Raw genomic sequence first — 25,678 nt, 5'->3', positions numbered from 1 at the left:
TTGTATTTTAGTAAAATGAATTGTATTTGAAGTAACAGTTGCACACATGATGAAACTTCATAGAGCCTGAACTACTGTATCCAGCATGGTGTTTGATAACCATAGAACAAACACTACTAGAAAAGCACGTCATTTTTAAAGTGACTAATTCTCGTACAGGAACTGTAGCTTGCTTTTGTGATGTGAATGTATTCTTGAGAAGCAGAAAGTTTATCTTTCTCTAAAAACCAAACACAACCGGGTAACAACAACAAAAGTACAACCAAACAAACCTAAACCTTCCTGAGAGGAACTTTACATAGACAAAAAGTTGCAGTTGTCTCCTTTGTACTTAAAGGATCAATTCTTTATTATACATAAGTATTTTGCTTAGTAATACTTGAGTCTCTGTTTACCATAGTTTGTTAAATTGTTCGTTCTTAATTGTTCATTAAGGACAGGAACTGAATCGTGTCTCAGACTCAAACACTGTAATAAAAATCACTTTTTAAAGATGCTATTAAGAAAAGTTAATGGAAAACTTTTCTGAATCTGCTACACTGTCAACAGTCTCTTTAATCCATGTAATGTAATTGGCTACTCTTGTATACACACCGTACTTTCCTTTTTCAGCACAGCCCTCACCCCAGCTTACAATGCCTAAAAGAAACCAAGTGTTGTGGTAAGGTACTGCAAAAGGGCCGCCACTATCGCCCTTGCAGGCATCTGCAGCTTCAGTGGCGTAGCCTGCGCAGAACATGTTATCGGTAATGATTCTGTCTGTCGCCTGCTGACACGTGTCCATGTTTACAATGGGCAGCCTGACTTTCATGAGGAAGCGCAGAGTTGAACCCCTGACATGAGTGGCACCCCATCCGCTTACCATCCCCACTGTGCCTTCCTCAGACAGCAGAGCTGCCAGGTTAGGGCTAGGAAGGCAGATGGGAAGTACATACTCATTAAAAACGACGTCACTGCTTAAGTACAGCAAGGCTATGTCACCGTTGTAGTTATTTGAATCGTAATGTGGGTGTGTCCAGCTCTGTTCCACGCCAATCTTCTGTTCATTCAGTTCTCTGCGATACTTGTCAAAATCACCTGTGGTCACAAAAAGGTAAAATGTGAACTGTAAATGGCCTGTACTGTATCCTCAGGGGCTAAAAGGAAGTTCAGTGGATTAATGCTTTGACCTTTAGTCCTAAGAAGACACAGATGAAAACAAGAGCAAGCTCTGTAAAATAACCTTTTATATTGCAGATGTGATTTCCCCCAAATCAAACTTACCAGTTTGCTCTTTAGGGGCAAAACAGAGTTGTTGATAAATGTGTAGATAAATAATGTAGATAAATGTGTAGATAATGTTGATAAATGTGTGTAGATAAATAACCATTTACAGAGAACAGGGATTCCTGTGTAGGGATTTTACCATAAATCCTGTCAATGCCTTTTAGTAGGAACTGTATTTTGAACAGTTTGTCTAGCCTTGCAGTAGGCCTCAGGAATATGACAAACATTAAGATGCAGTCATGGATAAAGCTGAAGAATTGTTTCTTACCAGTTACCAGTGTTGTATTCTGTTTGCTCTTGTTGCACATTTCTTTTCCAGCGGTTTCAAGCACAAGACTATTTATGGCAGCACGCCTACTGCAAGGGCGTCTAACTCCTGCTATTGTAACCTGTGCTGTAGTACATTACCAGGGTACAGGTGCTTTCTGCTCTGAGAGGCAGTTCTTGGCAATAAAAAGTGGGCCTCTTGATAAGAAATTAATCTTAAAGCTGACATGAGAGTAGACCATCAGGCATCCTCCTTCCTTCTGAGAGGTGCCATGGCTAGGGCACCAAACACAATGAGTTTGCAGAAATGGGAGACAGAAAAATATAAATTTCTGCCATACAGTGTCAAATTCTCGTGAAAACAAGGGACTAGCTGTATACCTTTACACTTAATTGTTGCCAGGGAGGAGGCAGAGTAAATCCAAGTCTGCTTGGATGGGGCTGGTTGTTTCTCAACCAAACCTTGCTTATGTACAATGCAAAATATATTTTAAGAGATTAGCTCTAGGTTTATCGAACATAGAGCGCAAGAACAGTACTTACCCACAGTAACATGGTGTGGCCTAACGAGATCGAGGCAGTGAGCAGCTGTGACCACCCAGCGGCTGTTGATTAAGCTCCCTCCACAAAAACCATTTCCTCCGCTATTTCGGATCAAAACCTGTATGGAAGAAGAGGAGCAAAGTGTTATTAATCGGTGCAGCTACAGTGCATCTAGCAAAGATGATGACGCTAAGACTAATGAATCAAAAAGCTGTGAAGAGCAGAAGCTGACGATGACCTGATCGGTACTCTGCAGTTCCAGAGAAGTGAATCATCAGATGGTAGAAAAAGCAGCAACAGTCTGGTCTAGTACCTTGGTCTAGTGCCTAGAATAACGTCATGTTTTACATATGCCATATTGACTTAATTCTGGGTGCTTGTAATGTTCTGTTTTGGAGATAAATAGCAAGCATGAAAAGTGTTTGAAAGATTCTTCTTAAGAAGGGGAAAAAAATCTACTCCCCCTAATTGAGATAATGTAAATTTAAAACTTCCGTAGTGGTAACACTTTGTATTTGAAGAAGAAACTATACTTCAGCAAGCATTCAGCCCATATTCCCCTCTTGCACCCCAAAATCGGGGCTCATTTGCTTAAGTGGCAAGGGGTAGCTTTCTTATTAGAAGTGTGTAAGATGGTGGAAACCAACACAGTTGGTAGTGATGCTTCAGCTTGCAAGAGTCCAAAATGAGTGCACTGTCCTTACACGTTGAGCTTATTATTGGTCCACCTGTAAAACACCTCCGGATGTATGGAAAGGGAAAAAATGTCAAATTAAAGCAGTAAAACTGACTGACAGAACTCTGAGGGTTTTTTTACATCAGTATGTTACCCTTCTAAGCAGAAGCCCAGAAATAAAAAAGTATACTGACGGAATGGAGACAATATAAATAAGCAAAAATTAGTAACAATGAAGGACACGAAAAAAGCAGAATAATGGAAATAAGGGAAACACTTCAGCCAAGTTCCCCGATTTGCCACATGCCACTTGCCTTCAGTTTGGAGCCCTCAGTTTTACCTTCTTACCTGTAACAAGTATGAAAAGCTCAGTGCACGAGTCTCACCTGGTGACAGAAAACTCTTGTGAACATACCATCAGCCATTCCAAAAGGAGTCAAGCATCAAGAGCCTCAGAAACAAAGAATCTGATTAACAGAGCAAGAAAAGATCTGATTTATTTAGTTAAGAGAGAGTGTACTAAACTCTGAACACAGAAGTGCAGAAGACAGTGCTGGGGACAAGGGAGAATGATGAAGATGACAACTAAAATGTATACACTCAAAAAGAACTGCAGAAGTTTGAGAAGTATGTTACCTCTATAGGTAATATACTTTTCTGTAAAAAAAAAAAACACACACATGCTTATAATGATTGGTGAAACCTGCAACAGATGGTCCCCACGATAAAGAAAGCAAGCATTCTGTTTTGGTATTTATTACCTGCCAGGGGCAATGTCCGCGATGACACAACGTTCCTCCGGTTATCCTGGAGCTGTCGTGCTCTGAGGTAGAGCTGATGTTTGGCTGGTTGTGCTGAGCCATGCCTGAAGCGTTTGTGGCATCACTGCTCTCATTAAGCCCATCGCACATGGTTTGAATTGCCCCGGTTTCGTTTTGGCACATGCTCTGCCCTGTTTGGTTCTGCCCAGAAGCATTTTCCACTGTTTCTTCCTGCCTGGCAGCAGCTGCTGCGGTCTCGTTGTGCTGTGCAGGGCCCTGGGGCGGCTCACTCCACCGCAGCCCAGGCCTGGCTGTCCCCTCCGTGGCTGCGTGCTCAGGGGTAGCCCCCTCCTGCCCCAGCTGCTTCTGGGTGCCAGAGTCCACCGGCGTCTCAGTGCAGCTGGAAGCATCTACTCCCACCTCCTTTGGTCCAGCAGCATCCTCCACGATTGTGCTTTGCTCAGAATCATCCTCTAATGTTTCATTTTCCCTGACAGTGCTTAGCTCCATCTCAGAGGGCTTGACTGTTCCTGCCATGCTCTCATTCCACGTGGCCACATCATTCCTCAGCTCCCTTGGGATCCTTGTTTGCCCCAGAGGCTCCTCTCGCACGGCACGCCTGGCTTTAATCAGGCCACACGGAAAGGGTCCTGGAGGGAGCAAAAATAAGCTTTGAGCTTAGGCTGCTTGGTGTGGTGTCACACAAAAGCAGTACTTTTCCTGTCAAAAAAATCAAACTGACTGTAAGAGCCCAGAAACGACCCGGATGCCTTGATGTCAAGCGCCTGCCCCCCAATCACCCAATCAAGGTGCATCAAGTTAATTAGTGAAAATCCCAGCACATGGCTAGGCCTCTTCTGAGCCACCGGCATCAGCCCTGGCTGGTACCACAGCACCGCCTGCCAAGCGCTCGCTTCAGGACAGAAGGGGAACCCACAGCGCCCGATGCGACATGACGCGTTGGTGCCCTAACGTGGACTTGGGCAGAGCCCGCGCTGCGGTCGGGTCCCTTCTCCTCAGGAAGCTGAAGGGTGGCGTCGGCACGCAGGGAAATGGCTCTGAGGCTACGCTGCCGTCCAGACCGTGCTGCCCCTGGGCCCCTGCTTGCTCAGGGGGGCACTGCGTTAGAGAAAAACCTAAGGTGCACCTTAATACTAAAGGCAAATAAATGACTTTTTCTATGCGTTAAAGCAGCTACACAGTGTGTAGCTCTTCTACAGCTAGTGAAAAGAAAAAAAGACAGCGCCTGCCAATCTGCGCCTTACCTAACACAACTGAGCTGATCACACCTCACCTGCTTGCACGCACCTCTTCCCGTCCTCGTGCAGGGTGTAGTCCTTTGTGCAGGAGCATTCCACATGAAAGGAGCGACTGCTGTCCCTGCAGTACTGCCAGCACCCACCGTTCTTATACCAGCACTCGAACTTTTCTGTGAAGGAGACAGGCAGCTGCTGGGTTAGTGCTGCCAACAGAGCCTGAGCAGCTTGTCGCTGCTAGCACTGGGGAAGAACTGTGTCAGAATGTAGGGAAAAAACTGCTGGAAACTGGAACGGAAACAGCAGGAACTACTCACAGGCCCAGAAAAAAAACACCCTGATCTGTGTAGTAAAACAAGCACATCGACATGTGTCTACTTTAGTTCTCCTGTTTGTACCATTTTATTATTTATTTGCCTGCTTTGTTCCGAGGCCACAGCTGAGCTCTAGGCCTTTCTGCCTGTAAAGCAGGAGCAATAACATGCCTGGAAGACCCCACGCTTCTACATGCATCCACTTTTGATCCTTCTTCAAATCTTTCCTACCGTATTATAGCAGATTTAAAGAGCTGAGTATTTTGGTGGGAAGCCAAGTCTTGGGGAAAACTTATTTATGACTTGTAGTTTCCACTTCCGTGATTTCATGCTTCAGTCATTTGCAGACTGGACATAGTATTTCAGAGGACCAAGGATCTGGTAAGAGACACGCGACTTTTCTATTTCATCCCTCATCATTCTCACATTACAACATAAATACAGAATTTATTTTCTTTTTCTTGTTGTTGTTCTTTACAACAAGCTTTGGCTAATTTGTCTGATGGATTTACTCAATAAAATTAAAAAGAGAACAGGGCTTCACCATGAAATACAGGGCCTCACCATGAAAGATCGCCAGTGCAAGCTTCTATGGAGTTGCTGAATTTGTTATCACTCTAAAGTGATAAAAATAACTAATTCCCTGCCCTTTCTTGGGGGAAGATGGGAGATGGACATGTGCTTTCCTCTAGGCTTGCAAAGATCAGCAAGAGCCCAGAACTGCAGCTGCTGTGTGACACAGGCGGTGCCACCCTCCTCTGCACAACACAGCTAGAACCAGCTACAGACACTGTCGTGACTCCCTATGGTGTTGCCCCAGTGCCATGTCCAAAACCACCATTCTAATGTGTTAATCTTAAACAGCAGACCAGATGTGTATGGGACACATGAAGTCAACACTGATAACCTCAGTGAAAAAGCTTGTGTAAAGGCTCAGCTCAAGTGTCCAAGGAGCAAATTCCAGCCTTAACCCTTCCTTCACAAAGAATGTCAAAGTGTGTTTTCCTGTACTCACCTTCTTCACAGGTGTCTCCTCCAAATTTTGGGGGGCAGATGCAAAAGTAATTGTAGTGTCTTACTTTGCAGACTCCACCATTTTTACAGGGATTTGTACTACATGGATTTAAACCTAAGAAGAATAAACAAGCCATAGCGTAATTCCAGGAATTAAGAGAAGTCTGTTTTTTAACTTCCACATAATTCTTTGTATCGAGAAGGAACACAATAAATAGATTTTTTTAAAATTCCTTTTATACCTACCTTTGTAATTGAACCAAAACTCCATCTGCAAGAAAAAATCACAAATAATAATAAAAATAAATAAATAAAAACCAGTCATTAAATGGCCATACTGGCTACTTGTCATTTAGAAAACCGTCTATCTAGGGCGCATTATAAGATTTTGATTAGAACAACGAAATATATTCTTGAAGCAGATCTCTTGATCAACCCCATGCAGCTCTCTTCAGATCAGCCACAGAATGCATAAACTGGATTGTACTGGGATGAAAATCAAACAAAGCTTAGACCCATAAATCCTCCAGCCAGTGAAAGGTCTGTGGCACCATCCTAGTAGTTTGAAACGTACCCCCTGCACCTTCTACCCAAAATGTGCCCATGCAAGACCCTCAGCATCAACTGCTTCACTCTTAAGAGCCATTTCTACTGCATAGTACTACCTGCTAAGTAGATGCCACCTAGGTAACTCAGGGTAGAGAGAAATCAGGCACCTCTAATTAAAACTGCAGTTCCAACTCCTGCTTCAGCAGAAAGGTCCCCAGCAGAAGGCCTGGAGCCCCACCTCCCAGCTGGGTGCTAGGAGGCCATGAGACCAAGGTGCTCTTCCCATGTATTTGGAGGGATCTGATGATCATGATCAAGCAGGTGCCCTCTGAAAATGCCAGAATCATGTTCGTAGACTGAGGCTCTGACTAAAGTAAGTTTTGTATACTTTAAAGGAATTGTGTTAACATTTATCTAACAACCTGATAATTACAGCACTTGCTTAGAAAGCAAGATCTCACAGACTGCCTTGATTGACTGTCCTGACTACGAAGCTGCAGAATCCATAAGGATCAACCTGCCAGAGTCAGGCCATAGGCTGCAGCAGCTTCGCAAGGATTGCTGCTGGTGCCTGTCAGAGCTAGCAGGTTTCCCAAGGTGGGTCCCAAGTGAACGTCTCTGCCTGCTTGCAGCTGTAAGCTTGCCGGGATCTGGCAAGGGCCAGAATTCCAGTCTGAAGCAGCAGCTTTTCCAGCTCTTCAGTGCACGATCTTCCAAGGCCCTTGTCAGAGGCACCTGCCCAGAAAGGGTAGGTGAAAAAGAAAGGGTGCCCCTGGGCACCCTATACCCAGAAAGCAGCCCAGGCTCCTTGCAGTGTTCTGGACAGTCCTGTAGGCTGGATGCCTGAAGCTAAGTGCTGCAATGTGTGAGCTCCTTTAAGCAAAGAGCTGTTGAGAAAGCCCCTCTGTTCAGCAGTGCAGACATCGGTTAAATGTGCTGGTTAACTGGGGACAGTAAGAGTGAAGCAATTAATGCCATTTTAACTTTTGCAAGACACAAAAATTACCTTTTTCTGAACAAGATTAAGGCAAATGGACCATGTAGTCCCAGACTAAACCAGTGTTACGTTGTAACGAGAATATCCACACTGCAAGTTCATCAGGAATATCTACTCCACTTCCCATACACCTTCCAACTAAGCCCAACTTGCCTCCACACATTTTCTGCATTGTGGTTTTATAGCTGATTAGATAGTGGGAACTTTGAGTAATACACAAAAATAAAAAGGATAGAATATTTTTTCCTATTGGTAAGTCATTTGCAGTTAGAGTACATGGTTTATCTTTTGGTGGAGTCTTGCTGAGGGCAATTCCTTGTATCTCACCATTAATTTCCTCACCGTTTTTTCCTGTGAATGGAAGATCTCCTTAGCCTCCTCAAATGAACACTTTTCCTCATTGCATTCTCTCTCCAAGTTCCCTGGACGAATCTCTTCCAGAAAATAGTTAGCACGCTTCTGGACTTTCAGCACCTGATGTGCTTTGTCTCTTGTCATGAACACTAGAAAAACAGAATCAAACAGTTAATGACAATGGAAGACCACAAACCTGCATCATTACAGTAATAGCCATGCATGCTTTCAGTTAGACAAACAAAATAAAGTATAGGAAAAAAAAAAGCAAGCTATGTAAGCAGCACAACTGAAAATAAAATTAGTCTGTGTCCTAACCAAAGGCAATAGTAGTTTAAGCTTTATTTTAATGGATTTAAATGATCCAGCTCATTTAAAAGAACCAGATCCATGACTTTGAGTTTTTTTGCCTTTTTTTTTTTAAACTGTGCCAATCAACAGGCACTGTAACTGAAGATTTACTAAGTGAAATAATACTAGATATTCTTAGCTTGCTTTCTCCTGTGGAAAGGGCTTAAAAACATTATATAAGACTATCCCTAAAATATCTTGCTATATTAAAGATATGATCACCCTCATAAGGAAAAAAAAGCCAACAAAACACAAACAAACCACAAAACCTATTATTGTGTTTCAACTTAGGTAATTTGCAAGTCTGTGGCAGTCACACTGTGGCTGTCAGCATGCCCTGTCACAGCACCAGCAGCACTGGCTGTGTCTCAGGAAGAGACCCAATTGCAGACCAGCTTCCATTAATTCAGAAACTTCACACCTCTGTGCCGCTTGTTGGAGGAATTCAGACACCTTGCCCCAGCCTGGGCAATGACATTTAGAAGCAAGAACCTGCTGGTTCATTACTGAGACTTGTAGACTAGCACAGGAATATTTTTTCCCCACAAGACTCCTGAGTATTGCAGCTTCTTTGGAGCTGGTTGTATTTTTCTGCCTCTTTCCTGATTCACAGTGATTACTAGTTGCCTGGCTGCGTGTGCACATGGAAATAAAGCTGAAAGCAGAAATTTGATTTCTATTCAATGTCACCTTTTTTAGATGTTCAGTAATGGAGACTTTCTGGGTAGCTACTGTGGACACAATAATACAGATGCCACTCCTTCATTAAAATAAATACATAAAGTGTCAGTTTTGTACTTATATTCAGTTCATTTCCACTTCACTGCACAAAGCTATCTGCTGCAATGGCTCAACAGCTATTAGTGCCAACAAATGAAGCAAAGAGTGGCCAGAAGAGGGAATACCGCAGTAAGGTCCTCCCCATCTATCTCCTGCTGATGCTACCAAGCCTTTGCTATTGCATCTCGAGCTGAAGCACAGTGACCCCAGGATTGTCCAGCCAGGATGCTCTGAAGGAAAGTGAGGGCTCGTGCAGCCCTTGTGGATGTACTGATACCGGGTGCCATCTCAAATACCTCCAGACAGTTACATGTGGTGACTGAATTGAGCCGAGTCACTATTTAGAGTACAAGGAGATTTTTGTCTTTCTGTAAGATGTCCAGAAGTGGGGATCTATATTTAAAACCCATCCATATGTGATAAAACGTGAAAAAATGATGGTAAGAAGTGTTTTAAGAAGTAAGTTCATTCTCTGACAACGAGCCCACTTTTGCAGATGGACCATAAGTTCCCACATTTCTTTGCAGTTGCAGGATCAGTATTTACAGCAATGACTGAAACTCTAGAATAATATCAAATTGCTTCATTTCTAGGCGTCTAGAAACAGCCCACAATAACTCTTAGCTGAGAAAAGCTTTGGACAGATCCTGATGTCCAGTAAAGGCAAAGTTGTCTTTCACCTGGATCAGTGAAATTACCTTTTATCACCCTTTGAGTTCTGTAGTAATCTTTAAAGGATCTACCAGTTTTAAGTACCATCACATAGAGGATATGCCTGCTGTAAAGCCCTCTGACTTGCAGATACCACTTCTACTACTGGTATCTTCTTCTGCTCCTCCTCCCTCTGCAAGGATGGCCATAATGACCTGTGAGATCCTGCACATTCTCACACGTGCTCTAAAGCTCTCTGAAACCATTTCCAAATCTTGTATAACTGTAGTAAAATCAACATTCGTCCAAGAACACATGTTGAAAATGCCTAATTTTAGCTTCCCAAATTTAAAAACATCGCCATGCAAATAATAATTCAGATTTTGGTTCCAATGTCACAAAAGGATACAGGAAAAACAGGATAGTGGTCTAAGAAGGAAGTTATGAAAGGCTGATTTCTCTCAGAAATACACACAAGTACTCATTTTTCTCTGATGTATTTCAAGAAGTGTTTCTTGAACCTCTAGGACCTTGTGCTGAGATTCTCACAAGAAAACAATTAGGTTAAAAATGTAAATCGGAAGCACCTACCTGAATACGGACAGCTGCTGTTGACAGAGCACATTAATAGGAGAAACATCACAAGCGAGGAACTGCTCTCCATTCTACTGAGCATTCGGAAAACTCTGACTTTCCTTCAGAGGGGAAAGGTGAATGAAATTGGTATATGGTCACAAAACCAGCAAGGGTGAATTCACTGCAAACAAGACAAAGACAAAATGAAGTGCAAGCAAGGGGGTAAAAGAAGGAAGAAAGAGGGGAGAAAGAAAGCAAATTCTACTGAGCTCATTGCGATGGGATTTCCATTGTTCTCTAACACTGATGCTGCACACTCTAACAGGAATCCCAACAGTGTGCAAGGCAAAATGCACAGATAGACCTAGCCCAGGAAGCGGCACAGGGTCTGATCCAAAGCCCACAGAAGAAATAAAAAAGCTGCGATGAACACGGCAGGCTTGGATCAGGCCCAAACTGAGCAGAAGCCAGTTCCAGCGACAGCCCTGTTCAGCCTGCGAAGGATCCCAGGCTGAGGTCTGAGCCGCACGCTTCAGCCAGCAGCTTCTAACGGCAGCGGCTGTTGTGCAGTTCCTGATGGTCCTGTCAAGTAAGATCACAGCTGCAAACTCCAATTAGGAAACCATTTACCACATACCTGGCAGTAAAAATTACGTGAGAGAAGTTTGCATTTCTTCACATTACCTTCACAGGCTGAATAATTTATGGGGGCTTGACAGCACATACCTCTTTGGTATCTGTGTCATCTTCCAAAAAACAGGCTCAGAATGCATTCGCTTTTATATAGAAGCATGCATTTATACTCACTTTCTTTCTTTTCTTTTTTATTTTTAGGGGAAGGCAGAAGAGATATTTGGATGCACACCAGGAACAGCCATGACGTCAAGAGGTTGATCATTAACCAGTCACAAATATTGACAGAGCAGAGACAACCTTCTGGCTTCTCTGAAACTGACTTGCAATCCAAAATAAAAAGAAAATTGTGTTTCTACACACATACACCTGTGTTTGAACTAAAAAGTCATTAAAAACATCCTCCAACAATAAAAGCCATTTCTTTGTAACAACGCTCTTCAGGAGAATTTGTTTCTTTTTATAGAAGATTTCTGACACTCCATCTTCTTTCAGTAGGTAGGATCAATTGATCTGGGAAATACATAAGCTGCTCTTTGAAATACGTAAACCTGTGAGTGTGTAGGAGGATTCGTAGCAGTCACCTGCAGGAAGGCAAATACTGCCTGGTAACAATCACAGCTATTCACTGACATCATGATTTCTGCCTTTAATTAAACCCATGCTTTACTAGCTTTGAACACAGTACCGTTTTTCCTTGTAATTCAATGTCTAGCAATATCAGGCTTTTCAGAAGCTTGTATTCTTGGTACAGGCCTCGTCTGGAAGGCTGCTGCTCAAAGAAGTGTAGTTCTTTGACATGTTGATCCTTAAGTCCAATACCAATTAAAAAATGGGAGGTGAAAAAAGGACAAAGAGAGACAGAGACAGGCTGAATGTACTCTTCAGTTGCAGCTTACCTCCAACATGAAGCCCTTGGCCTGTCTGTTGCTTCTTTTATTCATGAATCAACTGCAGCAATTGCTAAGGAAGTATGTGAGCAGCTTGTAAGTCAGTAAGACTAAGTCTACAAGCTTAAGAGATATTACACTTCTTTGCTGACAGCATATTAAATTTCTTACAAATTCTAATACAATTTTGTCGCAACTGAGTCGTTTTTTCATTTAACAATCTCATCACAAGAGCAGACTGACATTCTTCACTGATCCAAACAGGGGTCCAAATATTGACCGAGATGTTGGAAACCTGTATCACTACAGCAGAGTTGGTTTCACCTTGTATCTACAAGATTAATTATATTTAGCAGGCTTATATGCCAAGATTAAAATCAGGTATAAATTGTGTTTGTATTAAACTTCGACTATTGCAACTTCCTATGAACTTATTGGTGCTATATATCTTTGTTACTGGTATACACACATGTATAGATATAGATGCAAACACATACATACACACTAAAATCTATCAGTAAGTATTAGGAATGCTAATTTAGCCTGCAGCTGATTGTGTTTAATAGAATAGGAGTGAACAAAAGAGTTTGCCTAGCTTGCTGATTAGATGAGATTTACAGACATTAGGATAAATAGAGCATGCAAGAGTTTGGAATTAAACCTCCTTTTTGAGTAACAGCAGAGTTCCCACTTCTAAGGACTTGTAAGGAAGTCTGGTGGAGTAAAATCAGGCACTGGATTTGCAAGGAATAGCAAATATGGAGATCTACTGACCTGCTGAGTCGCTTAACGTTTGAGCACTGGATTAAGACAAGAATGAGTGGAGGCAGTGAGGAAGTTATTAACACTGCATTTTGTTGAAAGAAAAAATATACAAATACAGAGCAAACCACAACAGTTATTGCGGATATGTTAGAGTAAAGCTGAAATGACAGAACTGTTGAATCAACTTAGAATCACTAAGTTGATTTTTTAAACATTTTTTCCTAAATAGATCTCTGTTTCTCCCCCTCAGCCCAACCAATTCAGTCATTTTTCACTTAAAAGATTTGTTGGACCACAGACTATCTTACTTTCTACAATGCTGTACAGCCTGTCAGCATAACAGGGTACTACTATCTCTATAAGGCCTAAGCAGGACCATGCTACAAATAAACAACATAACCTGGAGAAAGTACCAAGGAAAACACTACACAAGGTTAACATATACTCAATATTTAATACTGAAGATCTGACAGTACATTACACTGCATACTGTCACTGGCACATAGCCACAATATTCCAGGCTCGCAGTACCAGAATCAACCCTTCCAAGAAGGTGACATCTCATCTATGTGGTGCTGGATCCATTCTAAGTACTGACTAACTTTGGTGTAGACTCCAAATTTCTCCTTTTTTCCACAGCCTTCACCCCAGCTCACCAGTCCTACCAAAAACCAAGTATCCTTATACTTAGTGATCATAGGGCCTCCACTGTCACCAATGCAAGCATCTTTTCTGTCTCCTAAAGTCCCAGCACACAGCATGTTGTCAGAGATAACATATCTCATCACTTGTGCACACTCGTTCCTGGGAACCATTGGGATCTCGATGTAGCTGAGGAGAGTTGAGTAATTCTTCTTTTCCATATCACTTGTGCTGCCCCAACCAGTCACTATCATCTGCCTCCCGTTCCTTGTCAGCTCGTGCTCTGCCAGGTCCCGTGTGGGAAGGCAGATAGGGAGCGCATATTTGTTATACATCACAGGCTCAGCCAAGTGCAGCATGGCTATGTCATTATCGGTGGTCTCCTTGGTGTAATTTTCATGGCTCACACATTTATCGACCCAAATGGTTTGCTCATTTGCCTCAGTACGGAGACGGTGGTATTTACCTGGAGGAGTAAACAAGAAGATGAGAGATGCTCCTGAACATTCTCATTTGTCAAAACAAAGGGAGCCTTCCTTCACCTTGGCCACCAAAGCACCTGCAGTACAATGGGGCTTTAGGACTCTACTTCACGTTTTTAATTTGCTTGTAAAATAGACACTTGTTCAGTTTATGTTATAGGTTAACAGTTTTTTACTTGATGCACACATTGTAGACCTTCCAGATTTGCCTAATTCATGAATACACACTGTACTTAATTAATTAGTATCCTAGAGCTACGACCATCAGTTGGGAGACTGAAATTGCCTCTGTATTGCCCTGTTGTGTTCTTATTACAGTACACCTGCTCAGCTGAAGAGATGATCTTGAGAAGGAAAACAATCTTCTTGGAGTCAGCATTAAAAGCAAGGAGAGCAAACATACAGCAAGGCAAGACATTTATAACAGTACGTTACTTTTTTTTGCTGTATAACCATTGTTTAGATTGACTGACCTTCAGGATATAAAGGATAAACGTGACTGATTGGTAAGACTATTCCTTTCTAAAATCATGCATCTGTATTTTAAGGAATTTTTGATTCTCAGTTTCTATTTGTGCTACATGACCATGGACACTTCATAAGCCATGCAGTCAAGCAAAAGTAAGCAGGAAACTAGGTTGAAAAGGGACAGAAAGGCAAAAGCAAGTCATTTGTGTGTGATACACTGGAAAAGACAGGAGAAGATCTCTCTGATAGAACGAGAAGTAGCCACAAAAAGCAATTAACAGTGGTTGCTGCATTTCTGAACTGTGCCATCAGTTAATTTAAGCTTACATCCAATGCACGTTTCAGTATTTACTGGATTAAAATACTTCTTTGGAGATCTGTCCACTTTGCACATTCAAGCTGCAGGAAGGCACGCATCTGAGCACACGAGATGGCAGGACACCCATGCTGGCACCTCACCTCTGCCCATGCTGCAGGAGTGTGACAGTGGCACGCCTTCTTCCTTCTCAGTCCCTCTATAAGTGAGTTCAAAGTTGCTCTTTATTACCACCTTTTCAGATGTGTGCTTCACAATACTGTCCTTCACAGTTGTTGCCCCCCCAATTAACTTTTTACTTCCTTCAATTTTACTTTAATCCTTCCAGACACAAACCTTAAAGTTCCTCTGACTTTGCATTACCAAGGTCTTCTGGAGCCTTTTGCTGTGCTTGAACCTGTCAATGGGGTATTGCTGCTGTGTTTTTTTTTCTGTACAAGAGTGAGAGTGTCTCCAAGCATAGGGACTTTATGACCCACAGCAGTTCCAGAAATAGATTCTCAAAAGACCCTGTAACTCCAGCTTTGGATCTTGGACGTCCAGATCAGTTATTTCTGAGACTCTCATCTTGTTCCTTTGTCAACGGCCACTGCCATTTCATACATGGCCTCGGTAAACAGCTCAGACTACTGAAACTGCTCGAGTGATCACCTGCATCATGCAGTACCAGAGCCTGAAGGACTTCTTATTACCAAGCCGTCACACACAAATCAATTTTTTTCTGCGATCTCCTCTTTGTGGTGGCAGTGTCCCAGCACCCTGGGAGCACATTTCCTTGCTACGTTCTCCCACTCTGCAGCCACTGCGGCAGGGGGCTGACTGGTAGATTTCCGAGGATAAGAGGCAGGGGTTTATTCCTGTCTTCACAGATACAAATCTCTACTTTGGGGCTCAGGAATAATTCTAGACTCGATCACTGTCAGAGCACCTCCTCTTGAAGAAGGCAGTTTAGTTGCGTAGGAGCTTCACGTGCTCTGTATACAAGCATGGCCATGACTATCTGTATCCTGAGAGACACCTGTGAACAAGCAGGGGACAGCTCTAAGATGGGGGCTACTGTAGCAACAGTTCCCCCTCACCTCTCCACAAGAGAATACCATCCTGACTTCCTATCCACACCTGGACATACCAAACCTGGAGCCTGTGTGAAAAGCACCCAGATCCTCCCCCACACCGAGGAGAAGCATAATCTTTTTGCTGCTGGCAGAAAAATATTGCTGTGATGTTCTACATAAACGAGCAAATGAGGAACCTGTTCTCTGATGGCAGAGACGGCATTCTGAATTGATGCAGATATGATTACATTCACCTATCATCTTGGAACACACTTCTGGATGCAAACTGGAGATGCAGGAACAAAAGCCACAAGAAGAAAATCTGGGATGTTCTCAAATTTATCTTCCAAAACTTCACCTACTTTGAGACCTAAAGAGGAGGCTGAGGGGAGACCTCATCGCGGCCTACAGCTTCCTTACGAGAGGAGTTGGACTCAATGATCCTTGTGGGTCTCTTCCAACTCAGGATAGTCTATGATTCTATGATTCTCCATTTCAGACACTAAGAAGCCATGTGAATCCTGCTACAAGGCTACTCTCCAAGCTCACGAGTGCAAACCCACATGCGAGACTCCCCTCCAGTTCCACCCTTACACATCGTGAGCAGAAAGGTGCAGCAGGACGAGGCCGTAACATTGATGGGCATCCCAGACTGATGGAGGCAGGTTTAATATCACCTGTGCAGTCTTGATACAGACACATTCACTACCATCATCGGGCTTACATCTGCCCTCACAGGCATGGCAATGTGTCCATTCAAAACTCTGTTCCATGTATCTCACGGTCTTAATGGTGGATATCTCTACAGTTTAGAACATGTGTCCTCCTCTGATGAGGACTGCTTTCTTAGTTGCAGCAAAATGCCCAATAGGTACATGTAAAAGGACAAACACATGATGCTTAGGTGAATCTTTAAAAAGTTCCTTTCTTCTTGACCAGGGACATCTGTCCCGCATGCCCACCTCTTCTTCACCAACCCAAACAACACTAGAGGACCCTTATGTGGTTCCTATTTCACCACAGTATGATTCCTTGAGATTTAACAAGAGGGGTTCTCTCATAGGTGATAACTCAGTCTATGGCCACACACTTGCTTCTTCCTCTATTAACAAGGAAGGTCTTTCGGGCAGCTGGGAGAGGGGGAGAAATTTGAGCCCTTACTGGTGATTATCCTCACACTGTAAATTACTCTGTATGCTCAGCCCAAATTTGTATGTGAGGTGTTTCTTGAGTTTTATTTCAACCAAAAAATTGATCTTCCCAAACCATGGTTCTCAAGTGCTGACAATTTTCTTTGCCCACTGAAAATCATTTATGCTCCATCTTTTTATTTGGTTACCACAAGACTCTCTTGACGGATACCACCCCTTGTTTCTTTCCTGCAGAGAGATCTTTGGGCACTCTAACCCAGCTGAAAGCTTGTCACACTGCATAGATCTCTACCAGGACCTGCAGTATGAGGCCGGGTGGAGCCTCAGTATTTCCCCTAGTTAAAATTTTCCCACTAACCTATCTCCTTCAAGTTACACCAAAGCTCCATCTAGCACCGCTGAGCATTCAAACACCACATCTGATGATTGCTTTTCCCTAAAACATTCCAAGACTCTTTACCAAGTTACCTGCACAGGTTCCCGCTTCTTGGGCCTCACTGTAACTGAATATACGTATGTTAAGTGATCACTTCACAGGGAAGAAAACTTCTCAGCAGTAACTGGAAGTGCTTGGGGATGTGCAGTCTGCATGCCTATTTCCAAGCTAGCACATTCACTTCTACTTGATGTCTCTCTTTGGAAAAGGTGAATATTCTGGCTCTAAAAGGTCACAAGGGTATATCACATGGTTTTTTACATTCATCCTGTACGTTGAACAATGGATGATAGACATAAACACTTCCACCCACACGTGCCTTAGTGTCTCACGTCTCAAATGTTTGCACATCCACAGTATATATGGAACATGCATACAGACAGCACATTTCCAAGACTTTCCCAATTACTGAGAACAACCTCTCTTCATTAAAGGAGAAAGAAAGGAATTGAGCTGTTATGTCTCTAATGTCATCAACAGTAGACAGAAAATACTAATCTGAAAAATAATTTCTACTTAAATGTGAATGGAACACTGATTATTTTTGTTTGTTAATTGAGAATTAGTACTGTATTCAGCAGAGGTTTTCTCATGCTTAAGAGCAGCAATGCCAGTAATGGCAGTGTTGCTGCAGTGCCTTTCCTGCTCTGCTAAAACTCTCTGAAGTAATGTTGTTCAAATGTATCAAAAGGCAGGAAGAGGCACTGTGACATTCTCCTCTTGAGCTCAAGACTTCATATACGTTTTGTAAAGAGTGGCTTTTTTTTTTCAGTACTGGAACAACCTTGAATACTTTCATCAACAGAAAAGTTCAAGCAGAAGAGATTTCCCCAAACGGACTTTTCAGTCTTTCTATTGTATAGACAATCAACAGTGCTCAGAAGACATCAGCCCACTTCCACAGTAAGGTTGATACAGGGTCAAATGAAATCAGGTGGTTTTACTGATCTTTTTTGTTTTGTGCTAAGGTGCATATTAAATACTTCCTAGACAATCCACTCCGGCATCCAGGACTTCTGTCTTTATAACCTGCTGGTCTTTCTCCTGAGATGATAAACATTGGGAATTAAAGAGTCGTATTTAAAAAAAAGGGATGGATTTTTTTCCATACCAATTCTTACTTTGAAACCCTCTCCTGAATCAACGCAGTGTGCTGCCGTTAGGACCCAAGATGGATGGATGAGAACACCCCCACACAGAAATCTCCCTTTGCTATTTTGCAGCATAATCTGAAACAAAGAAACAGAGAGGTCTGACACTGCAGGAAGCATGGCTCACAAAATATGGTACACATTCTTCTTTGTGGTTGCAAAATGTACAGATGCATCAAGCACCAAAGCATGTCATGTTCATTGAAGCCAAAGCTCTACAGTGGAGCAAAAGCACTGCGAATACAGTCTCAGTGGAACACCCACAAAAATTTTTGAATATTCTTCCCAAATGAAGGCTGGCTTCATCCAAACCAGCAGAGGACTATGCTGGTCACTGTAAGAAAGCACTTTGGTACTCCAAAACTTTGAAAGGCAGAGCCCAAATGAGGGGATTATTTTTGTGTGCACAGAACACCAGAAGACAGTGTGTCATCTCATGCTGCAATTCTCATTTGATGGTGTAAAAAGGCCTTATTGTCAGAGACAGATAGGCTCTGATTGTATGCATTCACTAGTTCCATAATATGGTCTGCGAGGTCTCCTCTTTCTCTGTGACATCCCAACCTTCTCTGTAAAGCTATGACTTATTTAGCTGATTAAATCTGCTAACTTGAATTTACAACAGGCAAGGCTTATAAAAACATATACCTGCAGAAGAGGAGAGATTACCTCACACTCCTACAATAATGCTGTTACAATACCTGGAGTGGGCATCAGGCAGCATGAGCTGCAGTGATTAAGTGTCATTCCCCAGCATGGAGTGACAAAGCAGGTATTTGTCATCACTATCCTCTCTCTTGACATTCTCAACAAGGTAAAAAACTTGACAACAATGGCAAGGCCAAGAGTCTTAACAGATATTTCTTCTTGTTACTCCAACTTTTTGGTTGCTTTTGAAAGAGCTGAGCTAAGGGAATCTTAGCTTCACGTGATGCCACAACTAGCAATGTAGGAGTCTCCTTGGAATAGGGAGGCAGGCAGAGCTGTTCCGGAACGGCATGAACTGTCTGTTGTGAAAGATTCTTTTCTCCTTACCTGCCAAGGGCTGTCTCCCCTTCTTCCTGCTTTTCCCTCAATGAGACGGATATTGAATCCTGCTTTGGCTTCAATGTAGTCCATTTTCGCTCTTCCACAGGGGAATTCCACTACAGAAGATGCAGAGAAGTTAAGTAGCACAGACCAACTCACCCAACATAAAACCTCTTCTAAAAGCATTCCCCCCGGCTCCCTAACCTGGGCAATACAATCCATTGGCTTCAAGGAATTCCCTCAACACTTGCAGAGGAGGTACTTTTCAGATTGCTCTATGTGTCTCCATGATGCAAACACAGGCACAGGTTAGACTATTAGTGGTCATAAAGTGGGTATGGATTTGGGAAACACAGGCACGGAATAATTCTGCATGGAATGGCTGTTGTGAAAAGTAGTACAAAGTGCAGTGCAAATACTTCTCCTGCAAACTCCCCTTATTTCACGTTTGAATAACCCTCTGTCAAATCTCCTGTGAACATCCTTCTCTTACCTACAGGCTTGCACGTGGTATGGTCATTTACCAGCTGGTACCCAGATGCACAGCTGCAATAGCGGCACTGGTTGGCAGGGTCATCCTTGCAGAAATGTTCACAACCTCCATTATTGACAGAACAGTTGGTGTATTTCACCTCTGGGGAAAAAAGGAACAAGAGGCATGAGAAGTTGGAAAGCCAGAGTCACAGGAAGGTAAAGTGGCAAAATGACATCTTGATTCAAGTGAGCAACAGCTGACAGTGGATTTGGGATGACAGCTGCAGGATTTAATGGCACTAGGGCCCTTCAGACAGCAAATAGACCTTGGTCCAGAATAAGACAGTGGGGAGACTGGGAACCCAGAGATTACTGTCTGGGCAGGCAGACTGGAGAACAGAAAATTCTGTCACTTAGTGTGAGTCAGATGGTGGAAAGCATTGATGATACATGGTGTATGTACTCCTAATTAAATACACTATGGAGCTTTTCTCTAGGGAAGACATTGTTACAGTAATGACAATAAAATATTGCAGTGGATTGTTTTTTTCTCTGTATTATAAAAAAAATAAAGTAACATCACTCCTATCCCATTTTACAAAAATATCAGAAATAGTTCTGTAAAACACAGATATCTCAGATCTCCAAACGCTTCCCATGGCAACACAAACTTCATTTTGCTTTAGATAAGCACAGATAATCCTTTTACCACATCATGAAGTAACAGAGAATTCACATCAATAATGAAAGCAAGCATACTGTGCAATGCCAGAAGTGTCGATTGTTATACACTGAGATCCCTGTCATGAAGAATGTTATTTTATCGTGGATTAAAGACAGCATTACCATAATTGCACAACACTCCCTCCCAGCCTTTGTTACAGATGCAGGAAAACTTTCCAATATTGTCCTTGCACATCCCATTGGAACAAGGCTGCGGCTCACACTGATCTCCATCTGAAACAGAGGCAGAAAAACTCAGCCCTTGAACCACAGCTCAGATCAAACATTAACATGAGCAGATTCTCCCCAGATTCCCAAGTACCACACACCATTTCTGCCACTGAATGGTGGTAACTCTGTGGTCTTAGCCCAGACAAGGGCACCTGTTTAGGTTTTGAATTACAGCTCTAGAGGGAGCGAGCAGAAGGGAACAAAAGAGCAAAACCTGTGGCAGACAGGGCAGAAGCAAGTTATTGCAGAAGTGGAGAGCAATGGTGGGGCTCCTCTTTGGACCCATGTCAGGCAGGGTCAGAGTATCAGCAATCACTTTTGACCAGTGCCCTTGCTATGAGAAGGTGACTGATGATAGACACAGATGCACCTGAATTTTTTAAGAAGTTGCTTATACAATATGACAGGAAAACATTCTTTGCACACCTCATATAAAAGAGAATGAAAATATAAATCAGTATGTGATATGTGGCAGCAGGAAGGAGGAGTCCCAGCTAACCTTGAGGAAACAGGGAGAGATGATTAGGAAAGCTTTTTTACTTACCTACGTATTTGCTCCAGAAATTTAGCTGTAGAGAAACAAAGTTTATATTAAAACTAGAAGCATATTTATCACAAGCAAGGGATTTGAAGTGTATGACGGCTTTGGCCAACACAGCACAGCATTCTAGTCAACAGTGTTGGTCAAATTCTTCTTGGCAGTATAGCAACATACACTACAACAAAACTGGCCAACCCCAACATTCATGCACTGCATGGCCCTCCTCAGCATAGATCCCCCCTGCCCTGCTCACCCATCAGCACCACAATCCCTCAACATCCCTACAGACTTTGTTTTCTTGTCTCTTACTGCCAGGTAAGTCACCTGTGTTGCTGAAATAAAATCACACTTGTGCCTAGTTAGGCAAAACAGGGGCATTGTGAAGACTGTAAAAAGAATCTGGTGTCTGAGGGACAGCAAGGACTGGTTCATCCTATGTATCTAGGATAGGAAGGACTAGGAGAAACTCAGTGGTAGCAAGAATAGCCAATGGGGTCATACAGGGATTGGGATTACCTAACTGGGACCTAAAACTCAAAACTGGGCCAGGTGGGACAGACATGAGCAACCAAGTGCTGCGGTGCAAACAAGCAATGGTATAACTTGGCAATCTCTGTCAAGCAATTACATTCAAAAACATGTCTCTACCTTAGGAGTCAGGAAGGCTGACAGCAAGATCTCCCACATCCCAGTTTGCAATACGTTAAGAAAATAATCTATTGGTTAAGTCTTATATTCCTCCTTACAGAAGCAACTTACTGTTGCTTCCCTGGTTTCAAATATCTCACTGGCTTCCTCAAAGTCACACAGCTCTTCCTTGCACTCACGCTCCACAGAGCCTGGTTTGACCTCCTCCAGAAAAGAGTTTGCCCGCTTCTGGATTTTCAGGACTTGGTTTGCATCTTTGTAGCTGTAAAATACTAGAAACAAAAATGTGAAAGCACAAGCAGGGAAGAGAGCTGGCTGAAAACTGGCAGTGGTCCTTCTTCAAGAATGCTATTCTCAGAGCAACAGCCCCTCTCCAGCACTGCAAGGGAGCTTGCTCTAGAAAACATGGCCTGTCAGTGCCGCGCTGCAGAAGCAAGCCCAAGCCTCTGCTGTGATGCTCAGCTTGCAGGGCTCATGGGCGCTACGCCAAGGCAGCCATCATGGCCCTGCACTGTCTGTAAACCTGTTAGAGGAATCCAAATCCCTTAATGGGAACAATTCCAGCCACTCCCTGTCGCTGACAGGGAGCAAGAAACACGCTTGCAGCAATTGGAAGAGGGTGAAAAGTACCTGAAAAATGAAAACTTACTTGAGGTACTACACACTTGTGAAGAGCAGGCAGCCAGCAGAACACCTATGGTGACGAGCTTCCACATACTGCAGCAGAAGTCCCCTAAAAAAAGAGAAGGCAGGTGTGAAAGGGACTGCACTACTGAGCTGCAGCAAAACCCCCATGCTGGAGACTCAGAGCTCAGCCAGTTCCTTCATTTATTTTTCACACAGCAGCTCCCTCACTGAATGCTGTGTTGTGCCATGATTTTCTCTTTGATTTCGGCTCCAAAGCAGCCGCTTGTTAGAGGCCCTCCAGACTGGTTTGCTAGTTCCCTTTAACCCATCAGCAGCTTACCCAGAACATTTCTTGTCTGCCCAACATCCTCCCCTTGTCACCAGACATTTTTTACAAGCTTCATGCTTCATTAAATAAAGCTGTACTGTGAGATCCTGAACGATACAATACTTTTGAAGCACTTACTGCTTTATTCAGTGTGAATCAGCGTGATCTATTCTTCCGCCATGAGCTCTGCTGGAACCTAGTTAATCCATAACTTCAGATATTTACTCTTTGGAGTGACATGAAGTGCTTTCTTTTTAGTCATTAAACAAACACAGCTCAGGGGGAGCTTGACAATTTACCTTCGTGTACGAGAAAAGTGAAATAGTTGAGGCATCCTTTCTGCCTTTTCCAAATCTGTTTTGTGGTGGTAGTTTTTTGTTTTGTTTTTTTTTTCTTTTGACTCTCTGGCAAATAGTAATGGTTATATTTGGTTTGAAAGTGTAACCACACCAGTGCTGAAGTCCCTGAGAGATCCCCACCTCAAAGCCCTCAGTCACTCCATGTGGACAGAGATCGCTGTTTTTAAGTCTTTCCACATTACTTTCTCATCAAAGTTTCCACCACAAGAAGTCAAAGCCTCTAACCCTCGTTACTGCTGCCTGCTTTGAGAAGGCAGGGCAAGAAGCTTGTGCCAGCTCGCTGCATCTTTTGGCATACTGGATTAGCTCTCATCTGCACAAAATCTTCTAATGCATTTTGAACGTTAAACATTTTAGAGAAAAAGCACAATTCTTTTCAGAAATTTTCATAAATCAGAGATGGTATGAACCAGTGCTCCCCTTCTCTGAGGGCAGCTCTTGCAGCAGTACCTCTGTGAGCCATACAGCCTATGACATCCTCATGCAAATTACCTGCACAGCCACGTGTCCCTCTGGTTCCCGCATCAGAGAATGCCACCCCAGTGTCGGGAACAGGTAGCCTAGGCTTCTCTAGCATCTCAGCTCACATCTACTGACACTGTTTAGGACAGTTCCAACTGCTTGAAAAACTTTTTTCGTTCTCCCTTACAAACTTGGCCGTGGACTTTAAGTTCATCCATTTCAGACTCATGCTAAAAAAAAAAAAAAAAAAAAAAAAAAGCGGCATCCAAAACTGCAGTTGTGAAAGACATGTGTGTACAGTGAAGCTTTGCTGCTCAATTCAACCACTCAATAAAAAAAATCATCTGAGATTAATGATAGCAGACTTTTTTCTGAAATTAAGTTTTATGAAACACCTGACCAACATGAAACAAAATAGGAAATCTAACAGGAATCAAGTGTATTATTATATACTCCACCTACTACACAACTAATATTTGTAGCTGACTTGGCTATCTAGAAACAGTGCTTTGTTGCCGCATAAACTGCATGTTTTTCACTACGCTTTTGCTTCCAAGAGTTGGTATAGGTTGGCAATTTAGGACAAGCACATCAACTATCAACCTATAGCATTTAAAATCAATACGTCAGCCTTTTAAGAACATTTTCATTTTCTTATTTTTATCTTATACTCAGAAAGAACGAACTTAATTCTTCATCAGCCCTTGCATTTTGGGCTCTTAAACTCCTCCTTTGCCATTTCTCTTGCTACCACAGGATATGTATTTTAAAAGCCCACACTTGGGTTCTTGCATAAACATTTAACTCCAGGAGCAGGGAATTCAAGAAAAGATGCTCCAGAATACATCAAGATTTGCCCAGTTTTGCATGCCAGGGAACTGTTTCAATCTAAACAATTACAGTGCTGGGCTCACTACTTTCTAAATGACTTTCATTAAAAGAAGAGCAATTTTTCTCAGGAGCACTACAGGATTGTAAAGAGGAACAAACAGAGAAACTTCATGAGAGACTGGTAATACAGAGGAGGCTCCATGTCATTCTAATTAACACAGTGGAAAGTCATGATTCACACAGTATTAAGGACAGGAATAATCGAAGGAAATCACTTCCCCAAAGCAAGGAAGTATCATGGATGTTTCAGACTTCATTTTTTAAAGATATTCTGTGTATAAAGCAGCCAAAAGCTTTGCTTTCTTCTTCTAGAGGAAATTTTCTGGAATTTTTTGCTCTCTGCTTAACTGTATACCCACTGGAGGCTGCAGCTGTGCATGGCTTTTAACACAAGGGAGACACTCCTCCTCAGGCAGCCTGGTAGCCAACCTGCTTATGAGGACAAGAAGCCTAAATCTTCCCCCTTCCCCACACCCCTGAGGAAAAGCTGTATGCTACAACTGACTCTGACATCAACAGAAGTGCTGTGTCTTTTAGGTCATATGCAAATTCTTCAACTTTTTCCTCTCTTGTGAAGACACTATGACTTACTACCTTAAAGGTCACTTGATAAGACAGCATAATGCTGGAACTCTTCAGAGAGAAGTTGCTAGAAAACTAGAGTATACTTTTTACCTATAATGACCATTTTATCTTCATTCTGCCCACATGAGAATTAAATATCTCAGCTTGTCCAAGGCCCAGAAGGGCACACAGTTACTAATCCCAACAAGGTACAGGGCAGCCAAACAAGGAATTTACCTTATGATGCTTAAGCTACTTTACAAGTAAGGAATGACAGGGCTTGTTCTAAACCTGTTTGCTTCCAGTGTTGCCCATTCAGTGGGAGCAGATCTGGATGGCTCAACTCTCCTGATGCTTTATACTGTACTTAAAAAAAAAACAAAAAACGTAAGAACTGCAACCCAACAACACACAGGACAAGATGGGGAAAAGCCAGAGAACACTTTTTTTTTTTTTT

At 42.7% G+C, this 25,678-nt stretch overlaps 1 protein-coding gene across 1 annotated transcript; it reads right to left on the bottom strand.

Annotated features, from left to right (window-relative positions):
• Positions 1-310: 310 nt before the first annotated feature.
• PROC (protein C, inactivator of coagulation factors Va and VIIIa) lies at positions 311-25,661 on the bottom strand. Its single transcript, XM_080605446.1, has 18 exons — positions 23,797-25,661; positions 22,640-22,723; positions 22,102-22,262; positions 21,346-21,370; positions 20,694-20,804; positions 19,867-20,007; positions 19,380-19,489; positions 18,305-18,422; positions 13,182-13,751; positions 11,888-11,918; positions 10,371-10,474; positions 7,986-8,146; positions 6,344-6,368; positions 6,099-6,212; positions 4,808-4,942; positions 3,514-4,163; positions 2,077-2,194; positions 311-1,077 (listed from the first exon to the last, which is right to left on the bottom strand). Exons 1-18 carry the CDS (start codon positions 23,879-23,881, stop codon positions 500-502), a joined length of 3,321 nt encoding a protein of 1,106 aa, XP_080461572.1. The 5' UTR covers positions 23,882-25,661; the 3' UTR covers positions 311-499.
• Positions 25,662-25,678: the final 17 nt, after the last annotated feature.

This window comes from Anser brachyrhynchus, assembly GCF_964034855.1.
Source record: "Anser brachyrhynchus genome assembly, chromosome: 9".
Classification (NCBI taxonomy): Eukaryota; Metazoa; Chordata; class Aves; order Anseriformes; family Anatidae; genus Anser; species Anser brachyrhynchus.
Note: the sequence above shows the minus strand (reverse complement) of the source record. Positions and strands in the feature narration are given on the sequence as shown.

What these genes read in the sequence shown, in the direction of transcription:
- PROC (XM_080605446.1), bottom strand. Translation starts at nt 23,881, where the DNA reads ATGCTAGAGAAGCCTAGGCTACCTGTTCCCGACACTGGGGTGGCATTC. An exon ending in CCAAGGGCTTCATGTTGGAG is followed by an intron (nt 10,475 to 11,887) that starts GTAAGCTGCAAC and finishes TCCCCTCTGAAG; the next exon opens with GAAAGTCAGAGTTTTCCGAA. An exon ending in TCCATTCACAGGAAAAAACG is followed by an intron (nt 6,369 to 7,985) that starts GTGAGGAAATTA and finishes TTTTTCTTGCAG; the next exon opens with ATGGAGTTTTGGTTCAATTA.